A 22,857-nucleotide genomic window follows, 5' to 3' on the forward strand; every position below is an offset into this window, starting at 1 on the left:
AGCCGGTGTCCTGTGAAGGCAGCTTTTGTGACTTAGTGGACTTCGGGGAGAGCCGTGGTGTGCAGTGCGGCGTGTGGGAAGTTAAGTCCCTGGAGGCTCATTAATGGACCCAAGTGGAAAACTAAGACCTCACAAACCTCCTGCGCTGAAGGAGCTTTTGTGTGTCAGAGAAAAGGCTGAGTGTGCATGTTCTCCGGAGCACCTCGGCGTGTTAAACCGGTGGACCTTTGCCTGATATTAGGCAAGTCCACCGAAACCATGAATAACTAATGCAGAATCACTGCCGTGATAGGACTTGAGGCTGTTCTACTTCAACAGGTCAGAATCCCCGCAGTACATATAACACAACACGTTAATGTCATATAAGGTGGTAAATGGTGCAGCCTCTGAATTTAATTCATAGTTGCTGACCCCATATGCCAAGAGCAATTAACTCTTATACTCTGTCCAAGGCCTACTGCACACCCCAAAGCCTGACCAATAAATAAACGCTGGGGACTGCTGGGTGGATCCTCCTGTTCAGGCACTGTTCTAGTGCATGGATGGACCCCACAGCCTGGTAACAACTCCAGATCGTGCCAGGGCTGACTGTGCCCTGAAGCCACCCAGGGCACGGCACAGTTGACTCTAGCATTGCCCGAAGATGAAAGGGTTCATTTGGCTGATAGCACTGTAAAATAATTTCAAGGTGGCTCTACTTAAAATAACGAGTAACCTGGCTGCCTTAAGATCTTGAGTTGGGCGAACAACGTACCACATTCAGAGGAACTTTCTTTTAATACATATCAAAAACATATCTTAGGAACAAGCAGCAAAACAAGATAATACATTTAATGAAAAGCATAATAAATCAAATATTCGTATTTAAAGCTTCTTAAACCCTGAAACCCATCAAAAAGAGAAAAAAGATGAAAACGGTGAATCTGATTTGTGTTGGTGGTTAGAAGTTTTCTTTTCTGCAGAGGATTTTGTCAGTCTCTGTCTCTAAGCTGGCAGCCGTACCAAAGATCCTGTCCCAGTGGCAAAAGAAGGGTGCAAAGTTGCTGTTGGGCTTCTGGTGGTGCATGTCGTGGGCTGGTGCACCCCCAAACAGGCCCAGGGGCACCAGCCGGTTGAGGGTCCATGGCAGGTCATAGCCAATGTGGTCCTCCACGGACAGCCAGATGCTGACGACGGTGGTCACCCAGATGGTCAAGGGGTGGCAGTGGAGCAGGATGGGGTCCAGGTTGCCCCAGAATCCCAGAGTCATGAGCTCCACCGCGCTCAGGTGCTCGGCGGCCCAGGAGAAAGGCGCGACGTAGTCGTGGTGGAGGGCGTGCACCCACCTGTACAGGTGACGGTTCCTGTGGTGCACCACGTGCCAGATGTAATACTGGGTGTCGAAGACCAACAGGGTCGCGAGCAGACCGGCAAGCAGCTCCCTGACTGTGGGGGCGGAGTCAGGCAGGGTGGGCGGAGGCACCACGAGGCCGCCGACGAGGGCGGCGGGCACCACGAACACCAGGTGGTTGTAGGCCGCCCGGCCGAAACTGGCCGCCATCATCCGCGGTGTGGGCCGCCGCCCCTTCTGGATCTTGTGGCGGTGGAACACGGGCGCCCTCTCGCCCAGGAGGTCCAGCACTGCAAAGGGCAGACTGAAGAGGACGTAGCTGGAGAAGGCCAGCAAGACGGGCAGGAAGGGGGAAGACACCAGGGCACGGTGGTGGAGGAGGATGTGGTCCCAGAGGGGCTGCAGGAACAGGTCCCGGGACTCCGGAGGGGGCAGTAAGCTTGAGGTGGAGTTCCACATCCTTGCTTCCCCTTGCGCAGCCTGGCTAGCCACTGCTGTGCTAGGAGGTCGGGCAGCTCTTATGAAGCAGTGCATGTGACCTGGAGCTATAAAATCTGAAGTCTCATTCCATTCCTCCTCCCAACAGTACCTAAATCCAGAAACGGGGACTCAAGACAGGTACTGCATATTCCAGTTTTCAGGTCATGGTTATGGATTCCTGTGATTTTTATATCTTCAATTTCATTGAGATAGTTTGCAAGAATTGTGGTAGGTGTGCAATGAAATTCTGCATTTGTTAATTGTATTAACTTTAGCAAAATTACTTTTCACATTTTGCAAAAAAAGGCTTTTCAGCTGCACTTGGAAATAATTAGACATTCATATATGAGAGGATCTTGTGCATCCTTTTTAGACAATAACTGCATTTGTCTGAGCAAATCCTTATTAACCAGGGAATTTATTTAACTGCTGAAAATGTTAGAAAACTGTATGAACCCCCAAAAATTCAGCTGGAATTGAAAATGAACCAGATCAATTTGATTCTTACATTTATTCAGTAGTCCCTACTGCAATTTTCTAAACAATCACAATGTAAATTATTTTTTTAATGTTGCATTATTGCATCACATTATGTCCTGATGTACTATTATGTAATGGATAGTTTGGATTTGTGGTAACCTCATTTATAAAAAATAAAAAAAATGTTTGGGGGCAGAACCTTTAAAAAAAAAAAAAAATCATCAAGGCAGTTTGAAAAGAGATCACTTTTTTGAAAAGTGAATCACTTTTGCAATGACATGCGTGGATCCTGTACAGACTGCCAGGGATGTACATGGTCCGATCCAGGTGCATTTACATGTTATGACAGCAGGGGGCACTGTTTATGCTGCTTGCAAGTGTCCCTCTTGGGCATGACCAAACAAGGGATCATACCTCAATTTTGGCCAGATCCTCTGCTATACTGCACAACAGGGTCTGTATAAGAGCAAAAACTAGCATGCACTGATGAACTTGAATAACAAAAATATTAATAATGTTCCTAGACTGTTCCTCCAATGTTCTTTTGGCATTAAAAACTGCTTTAAAGGGACATCCAGGAAACGGGGCAACTCTGCATGTTGAGTGAATGCCTTTCAAAGTTTTCCAGAATGTTCTGAGAACAAAAAAGGTTGGGACCCTTATTTAACTCCCTGTCCTACCATCAGTCAAGGGGTGACCTAAAAAGTCTGGCAAGAGAACTACGCAATGGGATTCCCAAAGCATATGTCTGACATATTTGTGGGCAAAGAAAACTGAATTTAATTAGAGGGCCACATAAGGCACTTAATTTTTTTTTTTTTTAATGTGGCTTCTTTCCTGGAATATGACAAGGATGCATTGGGACTGAGAACAATAATTTCAAGTTGCAATCTGTGCTCAATATACGCTTTTGGGAAACTTCCATAAATTAGTACTTAATGGAAACAGGAAAGGTCGTTAGTCTAAGCCAGGCTAAGTCCGTTTTATATCCCTGACCCTAGTTTATCCTCTTACTAAATGAAGATGAAGAATGCTTCAGAATTACTGGCTGAATGCCACACTCTGTTTTCAGGAAATCGCGACCATTCCTTATATTTAAAACATTCCGTCTTACTTATAGCGGTTTCCAGAACATTTCAGGCACTCACATTCCAGAATGGGTCACAAGCTGAACGTCTATTTACATTTCATGTGGAAAAAAATACAAGTAGTCACATTTTTAGACTTCTAACGCTTACTTAACTTAAAATTTAAGCACACCATACAATTTAGGTGTTAAATATCTTGCATCGTTTATTAATATTGTGTTTTGAATATTACGTTCAAAATTTTGGTCCGTAAAAGTACATCAGCTCAGAATTCAATCTTGGAAACCTATGTTGAAGTGTATAAATGTCCACTGTGATATTGATATCTTTTTTATTTTAAGCCAAAATTTTACTCCATTTCTTGTTTTCTTAACCCTAGATTTGAAACGCCCTTGGGTAACGCAGACAACCCTGAACCTTACACTGCGAGCTGCCGGGCCCTTTCTCTCTGCAATCTGCCAGCTGAGCAGTGCAGCCAACGCATCAGCGGGATGCATTCCATGCATGTGCAGAAGCCCACCAAGCAGCTTTGTTTTCATTTTATTTCATGTTCCAGTGCCTGATCCTCCACAAGGCACACTGTTCCTTCGGGAATGAAAGGACCCGTTCATTCAGAATTATGCTAATTAACATCTTAGGCTATTCCTGTGGGAATGTTGCAAGCTCACCACAAGCCAAATTCGTGTTATTAAGGTGGGTCTTGTGATATGGACACATCCACTGGTTATAGTAAAATGGCTGTGGTTTTGGTTTTGTAAACACATTGGATACTCTTAGAAATTAAAGATTCAAGGAATACATGGGAGCATTGCCTCTGTTCCAATTGTTGTCTGGAATCCCTTACTATTTTTTGCCTTTTTATTGTTTGTTAACAAGCCTTGTACAGTACAGCTCTGGAAGTTCATGCAATAAGGCACTATGACTCCACAGTTTTTCCACACTAGTTGTGTATATTCATATGTAACAATTCCGTAGGACTATGGATTTACAGATATTCCATAGGAATTACAGGCATGTAATAAAAATGGTTAAAATAGTCTCTCTCTAATTTTTTCTCCACAAAGATCCCCTGATATGGATGTAAATACCTTCAAATTAAAGCTGAGTTGGCATTTTAAGTTCAAGTTCATAGTTTCATTTCATAACCAAAGTGCTGGTGTACAGAGCCAAAACGACAAAAATTGTGTCACTGTCAAAATACAGACTGCACTGCACAATCCAAAGTGGAAAAAGACATTTGAATCAAAACAATAATATTAAAAGCATTAACAAAAATAACACAACGTATTTTATATTCATAAAGGTATTATAATCATAATGCATTTTAACATTTTATTAAAAGCCACGTTTTTTTACAGTCTATTTAACTAAATATTTAAATAATATTATTGAGAATGTTTTATATTTGTAAATGCATATTTATTTCACACTGTGGCAATGAGCTTCTACATATGAACCAACGTCACACCCTGGGATTGTGGTGCTTTAACTCACTTGCTCGGAAAAGCACACCCTCTTGTGGTATAGCAAGGGAGTTCCACTGACAGAAAATCAGCGATTTTAACAAGCTCAGCAATTACTGCATGTCACGTGTCTGCAGCTTCGAAGTTTAAAAACACGGACACTTGAATTGTGTGCAGGCATTCGTTCACAATTTTAACATCGCCGGCAAATATAAAAAAATGATTGTGTATGGAAAGGCGCAAACTAGCTGGTGTCGGAAACTATACAGTTGAGGCTGTTTGAATGTAACTACCGCTGTTTGTAATAGCCAGAATAGGTCTGCTGGCATAAACGGCGATAACTAATAAAAACAGGACTGTGCCATAAGTTATTTGCTTTAAATGTATGATACAGGCAGTAAAGTATGGAAACCATTAATCACGCGGTAAAGAAAATGAGCGTGTTACATATACTTACGTGGTGTGTTTGAGTGGACTGGCAAAAAGGGTGTGGGGCCCAGACCATCCTAATTTCTAGAGGAGTTGCCGCGGGTGCAACCACTTTGTTATAATATTGGGGGGGGGGGGATAAAATAGGAACGTATAACTGTTATATTGCATTTTATGTACCCCTGTATATAGTTTTTGTTTAATGTTTCTGTTAAAGTGTTATGGTACCATATGTTAGGTTATAATTGTTGTTATCTGTCATTTTGTGTCTGTTTTGTCTTAATTGGTAAACTGTATGTGTGGTTTGTCCTAGGGGAGGAGCTACAGCTTTATAAGAGCTGTGGCGAAGGCCCGGAGAGGCTGGTTGAGTCTAGGCAAGACATAGCCTTTGCATACACATTTTGTTTATTTTTGTACAGTTCTTATATTCATTTTGTTGGGTATTAGGGCACTGTTTATATTCTGCACTAGAGTTTGGGAACCACCTGTAAAATAAATCACTGCTTGCTCCACTTCGACGTCCTGGCTGCTTTGTCTAAGCCTACACCTGCCGGTGCGCCCTAACACTGCCAAATACTGTAAACTGCAAACTATATGGCTTCAGTAGTTGAACTGTGCTTATAGACATTAGTTATAGAACAGCAAGCAAAATCGATGTAAAAAAATATATTACTTATAAGAATATGTCCTTTAATATCCTTGTTAAAACACAACCAAACTATTAATATTTGCTGTAAAATCATTTCCAGCATTTAACATGTCAAATAATAAAACAGTGGGTATTAATGCAAAGCTAAAATCCAAAGAAAATCACATTTTTAGTGATGAAATTGTACATAGAAATCCTAAAATGTACTTCTTATGTTAATATTAATATGCTAAAAAGAATTATGTATCATATATCACAGTATAATTGTACAGACAGTAAGCCGCAGAATGTTTTACAGTATAATTGTTGATCTCCTAATCTATTCAAATAATTTCAAATGGAATTCTATTTGATGGCCATATAATGCAGTTAATTTTTCATTTCACCAACTAGTTTCCAGGTAAATTTGAAAAAAAAAAACATTCAGACAAAAACACAAAACTCTTGGTAGCAAGATAAAATAAGAAGAGCAAACAGAGGAAATGAGAAGCAAAAAAAGGACAGAATAGCAGCACATGATTCACTGACAGATCTCAAAATGGAGGACTGAGCGTCTCCAGGAGGGCATCTCAGTGTCTTAATCTGTGGGTGGAGTACAGAGGGGCTTCTCTGAACGGGGGAATGGAGGCGCCCGTGTAGGTTTGAGGAAAAACCACACCATCTTCATACATCAGGTCTTGATCCCACGTGGAGAGATGGAGAGGTGGACAAAGGAGAAATGGACAAATTCACAGGCAAATTAATTCTCTTTGTGCTGCCCTGAATATATGCACCTTAATAATACACTCTGATTCATGGCTGTAATCTGCTGTGCAGTGACAAGCGTTCATTTTTTCAAATGATGCAACCCTGGGAAGTTGTCTAGTTGTATGTCTGTATGTCTGTTACCAGTTTCAGATCCCAGCCCGCCACAGCCAAAGTATACAACAAATGATACAAATATCTCTCAGAGCTAAAGACCAAACGTCCCCAACTAAGGGAACTAATTTAATTCTTATTGAAGCTGCAGGGGATGCCCATCTGTTGCAGACATTCAATCGCTTACCAATCTGAATCTGGCTGAAGTCTTTATACTGCGTAGCGTTGCATCAAATTGTTTTGCATCATGTTGTATGAGCCTCTGTCCTGCAGTGTAGAGCGGTTTTCTCTTACCCAGGCTGGTCCGGAAGCTACTGGGCTGCTGTTGACCAGAGTTGGAAGAGCTGGAGGTTCTTCTGGTTTCGTTGGAATCGTCGGATTTCACGGACGGCGTGCGGCCCATCTGGTTCGGTTTGGATTTCCCGCCGACCCCCATGGACCGGCTCCATTCTGAACAACAGTCATGTAAACACGACCCCGCTTCAGATGCTAGCGATCTGTGTGGTATTATCTGCCACATCTGCCTTATTTCCAAAAAAATCACCTGGGGATGCCCTCCCCCCTGAAGCCTGAGCATGCAGCTGTATTCACAAATGATAAAATGCTTGTCTTCCTTCATTAGGAAAAACACTGAGGATTAGCTACCAGAGCCGAGTTATTACTGGGTGTGAATATCAGTACATTTTCATCTGTCTGTCCGTGTAGCATCCTCAGGTGAACAGCAGGTCGGTGCTACCTGATTGGTCGTTCAATTTGAAACGGCCGCAGCACAGGTGGACCCTCCACTGCTTGCGCACGTTCTCCTTCATCAGGCAGTAAAACAGGAAGAGGAAGAACCCTGAAGCACACCAACACAACAAAATCAAAACTCACAAAGTACTGACAACAGGACGATTCTCTGTCCGAATGATTTATATTTGGTTTGGCTGACAAATGAGGTCAAACTAACAAATGAGGTTTCTAAACTCGTGCAAGGATATCGTTTATGATCGATAACACCAAGGTTTTAAAGACAACAAAATGTGTTCAAATTCCTGACACAAAATCTCCATGAAGTTGCGGATCAATGATCCTGAGTTGTGCAAAGCAACTTTGAGAAATAAAGAGTTTATGTGCCCCTCAGCAGCATGAAGACATGAAGAACATGGACTTCATATTGAATATACTGACAACAGTGTTCGGCAACATGTTTGGCGATGGTTCTTTTTTGAAATGTTGGTACATTGTTTGAACTACTAAAGCACAGCCTCTGATCCAAAAAAACAGGCATAGACTCTGAAGCTAATCGATGCTGCAGAGGTTGTTTGTGTTTTCTGCTGAGTGTGTCTCTCACCCTGCAAGCTGTTGAGGACTGCAAACAGGTAGAACAGGGGCACTTTGAATGGTTCCCAGGAGAAGAAAGCTAACATCCAGGTGAGGCCAAGGAGGAAGGTGAGGCTGGCCACGCTGCGCAGGTCTTGCGAAAGGCCATTTTGGGTGCCTGCTGGCCTGTTGACCTGCATTTTCCGAATCTGAACCAAGACGAGCCCGAACACCGAAATGTTGCAGATCAGGATCAGAAAGATGTAGGTCACCACGGAAACGTAGAACACCACGTTGTGCTGGACCCAACAACTGGAGGGGAGAGTGTTCTTCTTCAGTTAAAATGTCTTTTATTTACAAAGTTAATTGTGTTCATACAGCAAAGTAAGGCATAGGCGCACACTGAAGATCACACTCACAGACACACACTGAGGGCCACCCTCACAGACATACTCTGAAGATCACATTCACAGACACGCATTATAGTTCGCACTCACAATTGCTCTGTGCTGACGGGTGACTCTGGGCTGTCTTCATAGAGCTTGCTGCCATAGGCCTCCGGCGTTACTGCCAGGACCGTGCCGACTATCACCAGCGGGACACCTGCACACAAACACAACCACATCTCCTTGCAAAATATCAGCTATGTTAAAATGGAGTTTTAAGATAAACTGAGCCATGGTCGTTGTAAGCTTATTTATTCATCCATCCTGCTGTCTTACCCCAGCCCAGAATGCAGAATTTGAACATGTAGGAGGGTACATAGACGTTGAAGACCTTGACCAGAGCGAGGTACATGTGCACGGCCTCCAGGCCCATCCAGGTGAAGGAGGCCAGGGTGAAGTAATGCAGGGTGGCTGCCACGGCAACGCACAGCACGTTGCCGTAGGAGGAGAGCCACGAGTTCACCAGGAAGACCAGGTTGAGGCCCAGCAGGGCCAGGGACAGGTTTATGAGGATCTTGGATGGGTAGTCTCTACGCAGCTTCCTGTGGGAAGAGAGGCCAGAAAGGAGGGGGAAGATGGGGCCCATTGAAGGAGGGAGCAGGGGAAGAAAGGATGGAAGTAAATAGCAAGTGAAGGGAAGAGTGAAAATGAGGGAGCACAGAACAGGACCGGAGACGTGAAAAGATGTCAATTACATCTTTTAATCCAGTAATGAAGGTAATGGAGATCCCCCCCCAAAACACCTGCCCCCTCCAAATAAAATAAAAGCGGTGATGGCACACTGCTGACCCCCTGAGGCCACTCACTCAAATGCTGAGTATGTCAGCAAACTGATGCCCAGGAACACACTGGAGACGCCGCAGCCCAGGTTGGAGATGACACTCAAGATCCTCTCGTCCTTCTTGCTAAGTTTATACCTGGACATGTCCTGTACAAAAACGCCAAGGGGGACAGGGTTCATGTCACTGGGGCAACAAGAGTAGCATAACAGTTGGAAAACTGGGCTAGCAACTCCAGGGTTGCAGAGTCGATGGCATCCCCATCGGCACCGCCATCGTACTCTTGAACATGGTGACTAAAGTGTTTCTGTAAATATCCTGCTGTACAAATGTATTGCATGTAAAAGAATGCAAGCCGTCTTGTGCAATGTCACTCTTATTAAAAGCTTCTGTACAATGTCACAAGTGAAAGTGTATTTGCTTTTAAGTTTGAGGCAATGCATGACAAATCATATGAATCACAATGAAATCAAACTGTGGTTTGGTTATGTGTCATTTCACAGAACAAGCAGAGTAATTCACACCTGTAGTATTATCACCAGGATCAGGATTTTTATTTGTAAGCATGACCTTGGTAAATATAGGCCTTACCACTAACACGGCAAAGTGTGTAAGATGGTTACACAGGCAGGTGGTGTGGTTGGCAGTGGTGCTGTTCCTCTCACACCCTGTGTTGTCCCATCCACCTCGATTGCCTTCAGCACACAAAAGTTCAACACAGCAAAACAGACACAGTAAGTAAAGAAACCCATGAATCTTTATCTCTGCATCATCTATACGGACTTCTTATTCTACTCAGAAACAACTTCAAAATTCTTCTTTTCACTTTCAAAGGCTGATGTAATTGAGATCCACCTTAACTCCCTGATATATCTTTGGAATACTCTGCCATGGTCAATCAGAAACATGGACTGTAGCTCAGGACATGCTTTTTGGGACATGTATTTTCTGCCAGTTGAAGATAATGTGCCTTGTGGTCCTCCCTTTGCTAGTGCAATAGAAATATAGGTATATGTGTTGTTGTTTTGAGTCTGTCCCATTAACAGAAAAGCCCCAGGCATTCTAAAGGAAAGACAAAAAACGTACCATTACTGTGGAAGTTCCAGAACACACACTCCACCTTATCCTTGTGCTGAAGGGGAAATGGAGAAAGGGATCAGGAGCTGTAATAATAAAGTGTCTCCAGAGCAGGAGTGCTGATCTAGGATCAGGTTTTCCACATCTTAACATTGTGTATTATGAGCTAAAAGATAAAACTGATCGTAGATAAGTTAAAATTCCTGTTCCTGTGCCTATGCCTGTACTGACAATCCCAGGATTGTGATGATGAGGATACGGACCAATGGGAACCTGGCCCCCTGATCAGCACACCTCTTCTTTGTGAATATGGATCTAGGCACTTTAACATCATCAGTTAATTTGGAGGGATCAGTTTGGTGATCCCTGTCACTCACCACGTTCGGTGTGTGGTGGTGGAGGGTGACCCTGACTGACTGCTCCAGGTCTTTGATGTCCCTGGTGGCATTCGTGATACTTGCCGACACCACGTGGGTGTACAGTTCCAGCCCATTTCCAGGGTCCTGGGAATGAGAGAGATTTTGCAGTGAGAATCCTAGCCTCTCCACATTTAGCCACGGTTCATTGTTTAATGAGTGCCCGCCAGACTGTATGCGCAAGGTTGTGTCATACACTTTATTTCTCACATTCTTTTGGACCAGGTCACTGTGCAGTAAAATTAATTCTTTTTGCCATTGCTCTAACATCCAGTTTACTTTTCCCAACTGACACCCTCCCTCCCTGAGCAACACTAGCCTTAATTGTGTGGTTCCCTGAGGGGCTGCTGGCTACAGCCCACACTGGCACTGTCTGGTTTCAATATCAGACTGTGGGGCACATCCATGCATCCAAAACAGTGCCTTAACAGGATGAGCACCCCGGCAGCCCCCTTTCATAGGCTTTTAAATGAAATAAGCAGTGCTTGTGGGAACCTGGAAGAGATCAGGCGTCCCGTAGAACTGAAACTGAATGCGAGACTGGGTCCCTTCGCCCTGGGGAAAGAAGTCCTCTACTTCTTGCGGAAGAGAGATGAATGCCACCATGTCATTCAGGAGCTTCTCATTGATGTAGATCTATTCACAGGAGAAAAGCCCACATAAATGTATCTGTCACCTTCACGGTGCATAGCATTCCATAAAACCACACAAATGAGACCTTATTTTTCTATCTCTGCCTTTTAAACAGAAAAGTCTGTTACATTTATATTTTTGAACAAGGGCTCCTTACTTGTCTGCTCCAAAAGCTCTTGAAATCGCTTCCAATTTCACAACAACTTAAGGTTCTTTCAGATTATGAACACGTTGTCCTGTTTATGAAATATTCATGCATCTTTGTGTTCAAGGGCATATTCTCCCTTTGAAGAGTAGTGAAAGCCTAATGAAGCATGTTATTGATTTGGAAACTCCGTACAGTACTTTTACTGCACAGTGCAAATTAATACAGCTGCTTCTTTTGTGAACTCAGTTTGTTGTAGTTATAGCTAAGCCTGTTTATTGCACACTGTTGTGACTCAACACAGCAGTAATAAACACAGTAGACTACTGTCTGGGTACTGCTAATGTATAATGCATGCATTTTTATGAAAAAAGAGGCAACGTGTTCCTATATCTCTCTGGTATCACTGACTTTCTACTCCCATCCTGTAAAAGTATTCCTATACACAAATTTCATTTTATTGATGTTTTCTTAAAGAGCACCAACACCTGTGATTTGCCTCATCTACTGATTTTGTCCTTCTTTAAAATTATTTTAAAAGTCTGTTAAAACCTAGCAAACGCACACCAAAAACATGCACTTGATTTTATATTCTTGCAGCGTCACAGTGTGCAGTAAGTGTCTTTAAGAAAACACAGCCTCCACACTATAAAATTCTTGGCCAAGGCACTAGTGAGATATGTTACTTCCTAATGAGGTTCATTAGGTCTGTTGCTGGTCTCGTCTATATTTCCACGGCTGTGTAATCTGACACCTTGGGGTCCAGGCCATGGGAGAAAGAGGACACCCCAAAGGTGAGGCCGTCAAACTGGGACGAGTTCACATTCACGAGTGACAAGGCCAGGGAGGGTGTGGTGGTGTTGTATGCGGACCCATCGCACAAGACCTTGTCCCCAATACTGCCTGTAATGTTCAGGATCCTAGAGGAAAGAGAGAGAGAGGGTGGGAGAGAGAGAGAGAGAGAGAGAGAGAGAGAAAGAAAGAGAGAGAGAGAGAGAGAGAGAGAGAGAGAGAGAGAGATTAACAAACCACAGGACATTTCATTCCGTTAGCATTCACTCTTATCTAGAATTAATTACTATGTGAAAGAACATAAGTACATCCACATGAATTACATGATCAACAGTGATGTAGACCTGGTTAGCGACACACCAGAGACAGTGTATGTGCAGCATTATTAGATGCACTTACTTGTTGGTGACAGACGACAGGTCGCTCCCGTGCTGTAAGATGTCATCGATGATGCTGACCATATCCGAAGCCATGGAGGAGGAGAGCTGGCTGACATTCACCACCTCCACCAGCTTGTCCAGTACAATCTCAACCAGGGAGAGGGGCAGGTGCATGCTGTTTCCCATAAGGTCCCCAATTATGTCCACCATATCCACTGAGTTATCTGGGAAACAGATTTTTTTTTATTTTTAAAACAGAACGTAAGGAAACCATGGAAATAAAAACAAATGTACCAAATGTTACAGGCCTGACCAACCTTGTTCCTGGAGATCTACCATTCCGTACGTTTTCATCGCAACCCTAATTTGGCACACCTGGTTCTCCTAATTAGCAGCTCAATGAAATCTCCAGCTGTTGAGTGAGCTGTGCTTGGGTTAAGGTTGGAGTGAAAACCCACAGGACCATAGATCTCCAGGAACAGGACTGGCCTGCCCTTTGAGATGTTTCAAGGCAAATTGTTGACATTTAATTGGAATGAAATCGAGAAAAATGAAAATGGGAATAAATAAATATAAGACCTTCATGGTCATTGGATTTTGTATGGATTTTCAACTGTCCTTGAAACTCAACAGTTCAGCAGCTGCTGGGCTGATCCCCAGGTGGAGAGCAGCTGTTCAACCCTTACGGAAGTTACTTTATCTGATTTGCTTCAGTAAGTGTCTTGCTGTTTTAAAATTAACTTAATATTAAAATAAACATGAGCTGTGATAGTTGCTCTGGAGAGGAGCATCTGCTAAATGCCTAGATGTGCATGTCACTCACTGGCAGTGATGTTGATCTGGCTCAGATCTGAGATGGTGGTCTCCACTGATGGACAGAGCTGCAGGTCTGGGGGAGCCCAGGTCGCCTTGCCCGTCGTCCCATTCACCCCACTACACAGAAAAATGTTTAATGTGTGATTCAATATTTTACATTGCATTACATTTTATCCCCTGCTTGGCTTATCTTTAAACTCTGTTAAGAGATTAATTAATGGTTGATAATATTCTGTGAATTAAATAGAACAGGTAAATAGAAAACTCCATGTACCTACAGACATCCATTCAAAATGACTGGAGGCACTGACAGAGCAACAAGCACACCTGGAGAATATTTTTAATACATTATCTTCTTAGATTGGTAAATTTGAAGACAATCCTGGAGAGCTTTCAAAGAAAAAACACAGTGTACACAGCTATGAAAGAATAATGATCATTTCTATTTCAAATAATGATGAAAATAAATGTTTCATTTAAAATTATTTTTATTTGACCCAGGTTTGGAAGAATTATTGATGAAGTTGTACAATACCAGATTTACCTTATTTGGTCAGTTCCTGCTGAGACCTCTGCTTTAGATTCTACCACAAACTTGTAGTAAAGCCCCTACAATCTATTTACATGACAACTAACAACATGGTCATCTGCACCTTTCTGTCTGAGTGAGAACTGTTTTAATTAAAACTTTTGTGCAATGTTGGTGTAACATAGATGTATTAAAACTTTATATACAACATTTCTATTAAAAATTGTTAACTATACAACCCAGACTGTATAATATACATTTTCCTTTACATATATTCAGGTTTGTATTTGTGTTTGATTTTTTGGAAATAATCTACAATAACCAGAGCTTCTAATCTTGTAGCAAGTGACATTGACTGTTCTTTTAAGAAGCAATTTACCTTTTGTTTACTTGAGTTCAGTTTTTATGGCAAAGCTTTGCTGGTCTTCGTCTCAATGAATCATGTGCTCTGGAAAAAACACTACATTTCTTGGTGACCCATTTGCTTGGTTTATGAGTAAACTCAATTTCCTTATCACTTAGTCATTAGATTTGAACCTAACCATGGCGATAAGACTTTCATAACTAATATTTATATTGTCGGTCCTCCCTGAAAGAAAGCTGGGCCCTTACACTAGCTAATCATTTAGTTAATGAAAATTGCTTCCTATTACCGCGGTCTGGAAATTAATCATCACCAAAGTGTACCGAATGACGTTAGGAAACGAGCTGAAACAACACGGGAATATAAACTCGGAATTCGTCCTCAGTTCGTACACCTGTGCCACTCCATGGCAACAGATGATGTTTGCCTCTCACAGCCAATCAACTGAGTTCTATCACAGGAATAAAGGCAAAAATTCCACATCAAAAAAAATTACCGTGATATGAACTTACTGTGTGTATTTCTACAAAGAAACTTTTAGAAAAAGGAAATTTATATTTAATTAAATTTTTGTGACTGTATAGCTAATGTCGTATTGCAGATATCTGTGAAATACAAATTGCAATATAATAAACTTATAAAAATATATTATGCAATATAACTAATATAAATTTTACATGCATTTACTGTACACACTCCCTTGGTATCATGAAATAGGACAGAAAAAGTACAGTTTATGTACTTTCTTATATATTACTAATAAATGTCATGTATTTTTATGTGAGAAATACAAAATATTGCATTTTGAACATACATGATTACATTCTATTCAATTAAGTACACTTTATGTCAGTAATTAAATTTGGATGAGAGCTTCCATGATGTAAATATAAATAGAAAGTATATTAATAGCATGTCTGTGTTTTATTCAACTGGGGATGCATGAATAAACTAATACAAATTATGATGATGAGTTCACAAATGGTTATTAATGCAGTCATGAATATGAATGAGATATGAGTCATTCATTCACATTTCTGAGTGCTGCTGCTGTTCCCTAATTCATTCATTATGGGAGACAGAGGATTAAAAATAGCTGCAGGTATGCTAATTCGGCATGCTACCCATTCTGTGCTCCTTAGTGTTCCACAATGCAATGCTATATATAGCCATCGTGAATTTTCATGAGCAAATGCAAATCCTGTTTGTCTCACTGGGAAGACTGCTGGATCTTTGTTGACCCCACTAACTTTTTCCCAGTGTCCCCCTTCATGCAGGCTTGGCAAGCAGGAACACTGGCCTTCTAAAGAGGTTGTCATGTCTGTTTACGGAAGAAAATCTCATCATAAAATGCAAGAAGATTGTATGGTGCACAGGAGCTGACCTCCTCAGGGAAGGACCGGTGCAGCTCAGTCCTTACCAGACTCTGGAGGCCTCCTCAGTGGCAGCCCCTTTACAGGGCTGGCTGACCCGCCCCAGAGCCTCAGTCTGTGGCCACACATACAGGCCCCGCTCGGTCAACTCCGCCCGCTCAGGGCACCATCCCGGTTCTGGAGCGGAAGAGTCTTTGTTGGAATGACAGTCATGGTGGTAGTGGTACTAGTTGTACTAGTTATAGTTATGGAGGGTGAATTACACCGCGTTGTGCGCTTTAGACATATTGCCCATCCATTACAATGACACAGTGATGTACACAACATATCAAAAATGTACATTTTTAATTTTGTCACATGAGAAAAAGGCATGTGTAATAACAGAAAGCTAAAAATGGGCCATTGCAATGATTATAAGGAGCCAAGGACAGAGGCAAGGTTTACACACTGTACCTATGTATGTGATGGTGATTTCCTCAGGGCGTGCCTCCACACTCACGGAGCCATTGGTGTACGGCCTAATCAGAAGACCCGAAATCAGCTCCGCGGTTTCTGTGATGTTGAACTGCGGCCTGTGAACGCAAACCTGAAAGGAACAGCCGTGGCTGTGGGAAAAATGTGATTAAACAGAGAGATTACTAAGTGATTACAATGGATTTAATACAAAATGAGTTACACCTTGACTGTACATGTATGTATATCAGTGGTATATTTCACCTGTATGACAAATCACATTAGAGTGAACTTAGAGAATGAAAATACGCAGTGCACTGTAGATGTACGCCTACCTTGGCTGCATTGGCATGGAGGTCTGTAAGAGAGAAGAAAACAGGCAAACATTTTCTGAATTTAGTGAATTGGAATAACTATAAGCCAGAGCTGGGACAGCTAAACCTGATCACATCTAGCCCCCAGTCAAGTGCTCACCTTATACATTCCTGGAATACCGTGTTCAAAGATTGAAGGCATCTGACTGAAAACAAAAACAAAAATGAATCAGAATCAAAAGGCTTAAACAACCTGAATGTGACTGGAAAAAACTTAACAACAACAGGCAACTAAAAAACTTTGCCAAGAAAAAAATCCTGTTAAGGCAGGTGTCGGGCCCGCAGCTAAAACATACCTGTGGGCCTTAGCTAGCAGGGCAAAGTTCAGAACTAACATCCATTCGAACTCCAGTGTGTTTCGAAGCTATAACCAAGCAAACAAGGAGCTTTGGTCAGCTCTCAAAGTTTAACATCAATTAGCAGCAACAGCATCTGTGGCAATGGACACACATCCATGCGAGACAACTGACAGATCCTACCCAGGTTTGGATGGTCTCTGCTGGATCCTGGCTGCCACTCGTCACAATCACATTCAGTATGACCATGAAAAATATGTCTGTAATAAATATAATGCCCAATTGTTAAACAGTCAATAACTGTAACCTTTTATTTATTAGGGTAGGATATCTTTATAAGTGCAACTAAGCCAAGACAGGGCACAGAATAAGCATCCGTTTTTTTTAAACAATCAGCCGACAGCGTAGATTCATAGACACCAGCCACATGGTCTTTCCTAAAGGTGCTTGATGCTCTTTGCTGCTGACCTGAGCTTTTTTGTCCCTTGTCCGTCCATGGGTGACCTGGGTCTGAAGAAGCACTGCTGGGGCTGAAGGAGGAAGCTGCAGTTGGCAAGGTAACAGCGGGAGAGCCTGTCACTGCAGAAACCTCAGGCTCTGCTGAAGAAAATGAGCAAACAGAAGGGATTATGGGAGCAGAGGTGTTTTCACCTTCTCTAATGGACGCCAGCCTGATCACACGCATCTCTGGGCTCAGGCTCCTGGGGACTGACCTGTTGGAGTGCTGCTGGCAGGATCGGTGAAGGCTGTGGTGTTGCCCGGGGAATTGGAGGGGAGTGGGGTGGCCGTGGGCAGGGCCTCTGTACAGCAGGCGTGAAAGAGGGAACAGGTGAAATCTTTAAATCAGGGCTATCCAGATGGGTGTATGCTTGTTTTTTCCCAGCTAAGAAGGTGAGTTCCTGCTTCCAAAGGGTGTTTCATTCAATTGTAGTCCACAAAAAGGACTTTAAAATATCATATTTGAATAATTTATTGATTAATTTATTGATTGATTGATTGATTGATTGATTGATTGAATGATTGATTGATTGATTGGTTGGTTGGTTGGTTGGTTGGCTGATTGATGGGTTGGTTGCTTAGTTGGTTACTTGGTTGATGGGTTGGTCAAGTGTTGATTTTTCCAGTGATTGTGGGGCAGTCTCCACACCTACCCACAGGATTGACCCTTGTGCTGTTGGGCTCAGTGTTGAGGGTCAGCATCTCGTTGCTGTACTTCACACTCAGCAGCCTGCAGATCTCTGCCTGGGCTTCACTCACATCAATGCTGGGGGTGACACTCACGTACACCAGGCATTCAAACCTGGCAAAACACAAAAACGACAAATGTGCTACCGCAACAGGAAGTTGCTCTGAATGCATAGATATTTAACTGTATTCGAACATTCAAGCATATTCTTTAGAAATATTAAATATTAGCTCAGGATGACCAACCATGGTCATGGAGTAGGTCTTTTCTCAGCAAACAATTCAGACCCAAGAAACCAGGAGAATTGAGTTAATCACTCAGTTGCTTAAATTGCTCCATTATGAGCTGAATAACAACAAAACCAGCGAATCCTGTGCTCTCCAGGACCAGGTTTATCCACCCCTGTGCTAGCACATTGATAGCTGAAGTCTGAAACGTTACACCCCACCCTAATCTTACCTGACTTTCACTGGTGCCTTCAGAAAAGGTCTTCTTTCCTGAAAAATTGAAGAACATGTGTTTCATACAGTGCTCCACTTATCCCCGCAATCACTGTTCACACAGAATACTGTAATGCAGGATATAATCAGGGTTTTTTCATCCCCCTTGCATCACAGTATGGATGCCAAATAGGAATTCAAAACCAAACTTTTTGATGTAACACCCACAGATAAATAATGCTGTTTTTCTGAAATAGATTTGGGTAGTGTACACTAGAAGATTTGGTTATACGATGCATATTTAGCAGAGAGTCTAGGACATTCCAGTAGTGTTTCCTGTATATGCCCTGTTTCTCGCAAGCGATGTTTGTCATCCTCGTGGAAAATCCAGCAGAGGGTGTAGACAGAAACGCACCTGGTCTCCCTCTGTGTTTTGCGCATGAAGACTGTGGTTCCTGAAGTGAGCATTGAAACACATGGGACACAGGTGATATAAACAAGCAGACACATTGAATACCTGGCTCTTTTCACTTCATACCACAAGATGGCAATATCTTTAGTAATACACACCTATGTGCAATCATGAGTTATGCACACACACCAACACACGCACGTACAGAGAGAGACAAAGAGAGAGAGAGAGAGAGTACATGAGTTCAAGACATATAGAGTCAATATATACACAGTTAAATTACAGGTTATTACAATTCATTGCACTCTTCCTACCTTGCTGAAGGAGAAACAGAGATAGTAAGCACGGATATGTTGCTAGGAAACGTGGTGGTTAGCTGCAAAACATTGAAAGAACAGTTAAAAAAGGTCAACATGACAAATAAAGTCAATGTTACTACATTATTAATAATTCTGTTAAAAAAGTAATCATACCATCCTCATACAGCATAATGAATCTATCAAATTATTTATACGTGACATTATTTCAAGTCTGTGTCTACCTACCCAGAGATTCACAATATGCTCCAGTGAATTTGCATGAGTCTTATTACTGTCCTGGTGGATTATGCAAACCTTCATCTGAATTTCATACAAAGACCATCCTGAAAACAAAAGACAAAATAACCGAATTGTTCAATCAACCTAATTAAATGCAACCTCTTATCCAGTAATAAAATTCATGACATGACCTAAGCTTGATTGTTAACGTGAAGGCAATAAAATTCACAGCTTTTTGTTTTACTACATTACTGCTTTGGTGTCCTTTTATGTTACTCCATTTGTGATTGATTGTGAATTCTTAATATAATATAATAATATATCAGTCTTGAGAAAATGACACTTCCAGGAATAGCCACTGACTTTTTAAGGCAAAGGGGACTATGAATGTTCATTTCATAGCCGTGGAATAAAAGAAAAAGAAGAATCTGTATTTCAGGTTTTTTGAAAGCATGTGCAGATTTGGAGGAGGCAAAGGAGGAGAGAGATGCTATGAGGAGGACAAGAGAAAAGAGGAAGACAGAGGGCATTGGGGGAGGAGGCCAGAGGAAAGGTGAGGATTTGGGCTAGATGAAATGGTGCAGGGCAGTGTGGAAGGAGGAATAGAAGAGCAGCAGAGAAAGAGGATTTGGGGGGGGGGGTCTCACCGCACTGCAGACCAGCATCAGGCTGGGGGGGGCAGCCCTGCGTGTCCCAGTCCTGGGAGTCCCATCGCACCACGTCGCCCTCCGAGCAGCTGAAGTTGGCCCCCCGCCCCCTGCCCCACATGCGGAACAGGGACATCTCCCCCAAGAAGTTGCTCCCCGTCTCCACGACGACCTGCCCGTTGGCGAAGCCATGGGACGCCCCCAGGGTGAGGGTGCCATTGGCGGCGGGGCAGCAGGGCTGGCCGGGCGCGGTCTCGTTGAGGCGCGCCTCCAGGACGCTGCTCTCGTTGACGTAGAGCCGCAGGTCGCGGGAGCGGCCCGACCAGCTCAGGCACACCGTGTGCCAGTCGGTCAGGGGCAGGTCGACGGCGGTGCTCCACTCGTCACCGAACAGCCAGACGCGCAGCGCCCCGCCACCCCCCCGCCAGGCCCAGCTCCACCCTGGTCCCGCCCTGTTGCTTGTACGTGAACGCGGTCCACTTCGGCGAGGTTATCCTCCGGCTCAGCGCCACGCACACGCTCAGCTCGTCCAGCGCTGGCACCGAGCGCCCCTCGGCCAGCTGCCAGTACCCTGCGCTGCAGTGCCGGCCGCTGAACACGGCCTTGCTGCCCCAGAGGCTGCGGCCGGAGGAGCCTGGGAGTCACAGAGAGACGACACTGGGCACTCACACTCCTGAATCAGTCAGGAGAGTCACATGGCTGAATCTCACTAAACCTCACGGCTGAATCGTGCTCAATCACATTGAATCTTACTGCTGAATCACACTGAATCACACTGCAGAATTACACTGAATCTCACTGCTGTATCACACTAAATCACACTGAATCTCACTAAAATTCAGGACTGAATCGTGTTCAAACATGCAGAATCTAACAGCTGGATCACACTGAATCACGTTGAATCTTACTGCCAAACCACACTGTAGAATTACAGTGAGTCACACTGCTGAATTCAACTGAAATCACACTGAAGCCAGCATATGTATTGTAACTACAATATCACAGATAGCAGCACAAAATGACAATGAGCAAAAAAATGACCAAATACCTGGTTATAATATTACATCCATTACATTCACTGATTGTTATTTAAAATGAAAATTTATTTTTTCAAAATTTATTTTTTCAAAACATGTCAAAGTCATGTAGACTAACTTATTATTTAATGGCCATCCCATAAAATAAAAGGATTTATAGAGTTATTCCCTTCATTAAATGGTTCTTCACCAGCAATATTGTTATATTTTCATGGCTTTTATGGGATTTTTTATATTTTTATCGAGGCCATTAAATATTGTTCCTACATATTTTCTTAAATACCTGAACACAGGATACAGGCAATGCCCACCATCTGCATGAACCATTGTGGTCTGACTTCCATCACAATTCTGAAAAGAGTTTGAAAAAAAAACAGCCATTTTACAGTTCTGTGTTAAAACCCATGCAATTTTTTTCATTAAAAAAATCTTCCTACTTCATGCTTCCACTGAAGTGCAGCTTGATTGAAGTTCAAAGCATGTACTCCACATTGTGACAGTAGTGTTTAATGTCAAGCAACCTGTGATTTTGTCCATTTTTAGGACAAGTGATACATTTTATGAAATAAACTGAAATAAATCCTTATAGAAACTTGAATTAAGCTTTGAAAATAAATACACATCTCCATACATCAACACAATAGCTTAGAACTTTAAAAATAGTAAATATACCATGGAGATAATAGAAAACTGATATTGTAAATTATGAAAGCTGCCTTCAAATACTTTATACAATGAAGACATTTTTTCCATTATCAAGCACTTATCAATGTTAAATAAATTTTAATTTTCATGGAATTCATGAAATTTTAGTTCTTTAATTTTTGCATTTTTATTTTGTATAATCACTTACAGAAAAGGGAATTCATCACATTAGGAAGTAAGATTTCAATATACTTCTAATACTTCTATTAAACTTTCTTTAATAAACTTCTAAATATTACACGTACCCCTTTTGAAAAAAATATGGCAATTATTTGCCTTTGTTTTTAACTCAATCAAACTTTAAGCAAAACATTCTTATAATTCTAACATAAAGAATAACTTACCAAACAATGGTGTGCATGTGCACTGCTTATTCAAGCTAACAGCTAAACAAAAAAATAAAAATAAAGTACAAGAGATGGAATGTATCACTAAAAAACAACATAAAGCATGTATGATTTGTTTTAAACTAATCCTCTATGATATCAGGTGTTCACAGCAATGATGAATGCTGTCTGTGTGTTTGACTCCACATGAACTCCTGTTTGCATAAGGTTATAAACTTAATCTCTGAAAACTGAACTTCCCACTCCATTTCCTCTCCAGTTATTCATTAAATGTGAGATACTACTCTCTCTCTCTCTCTCTCTCTCTCTCTCTCTCTCTCTCTCTCTCTCTCTTTCACTCACTCGCTCTCTCTCTCTGGATAAAGTCATCCTATGAAATGTTGTGAGTTTGTTGTTTGCTTATTTGGTTATTTGGTGTTGTTTTGATTTTTATCTTTGATTTTATCTACATTTTAAAAAGTGTGAATCGAGAGCTGAATAAGACTTCTGTATCAAAGAAAAACAGTGCTGAAGCCTCACTGCCCCGACACGTCATTACTCCACGCATGCAGAGGAAAGATCGGTGTAAAGCCATGAGAGTGAATGAGTGTGA

The 22,857-nt window shown here is 42.2% G+C and overlaps 2 protein-coding genes across 2 annotated transcripts; both read right to left on the reverse strand.

The window, feature by feature from the left end:
- Positions 1–270: 270 nt before the first annotated feature.
- On the reverse strand, positions 271–5,342 carry ch25hl1.1 (cholesterol 25-hydroxylase like 1, tandem duplicate 1). Its single transcript, XM_035408734.1, has 2 exons — positions 5,299–5,342; positions 271–1,919 (listed from the first exon to the last, which is right to left on the reverse strand). Exon 2 carries the CDS (start codon positions 1,862–1,864, stop codon positions 941–943), a length of 924 nt encoding a protein of 307 aa, XP_035264625.1. The 5' UTR covers positions 1,865–1,919; positions 5,299–5,342; the 3' UTR covers positions 271–940.
- Positions 5,343–6,054: 712 nt separating this feature from the next.
- LOC118222541 (adhesion G-protein coupled receptor G4-like) lies at positions 6,055–21,540 on the reverse strand. The gene is made up of 30 exons (XM_035408205.1): positions 21,525–21,540; positions 20,617–20,810; positions 20,177–20,555; positions 19,536–19,633; positions 19,305–19,366; positions 18,994–19,033; positions 18,598–18,635; positions 18,104–18,252; positions 17,666–17,752; positions 17,421–17,549; positions 17,136–17,212; positions 16,953–17,020; positions 16,757–16,802; positions 16,618–16,640; positions 16,283–16,434; positions 15,877–16,006; positions 13,571–13,680; positions 12,767–12,971; positions 12,330–12,495; positions 11,293–11,433; positions 10,759–10,884; positions 10,391–10,436; positions 9,896–9,999; positions 9,332–9,453; positions 8,802–9,067; positions 8,577–8,682; positions 8,111–8,391; positions 7,514–7,615; positions 7,072–7,227; positions 6,055–6,595 (listed from the first exon to the last, which is right to left on the reverse strand). Exons 1-30 carry the CDS (start codon positions 21,538–21,540, stop codon positions 6,489–6,491), a joined length of 3,726 nt encoding a protein of 1,241 aa, XP_035264096.1. The 3' UTR covers positions 6,055–6,488.
- Positions 21,541–22,857: the final 1,317 nt, after the last annotated feature.

The sequence above is a fragment of the Anguilla anguilla genome, chromosome 3 (assembly GCF_013347855.1).
Source record: "Anguilla anguilla isolate fAngAng1 chromosome 3, fAngAng1.pri, whole genome shotgun sequence".
Classification (NCBI taxonomy): Eukaryota; Metazoa; Chordata; class Actinopteri; order Anguilliformes; family Anguillidae; genus Anguilla; species Anguilla anguilla.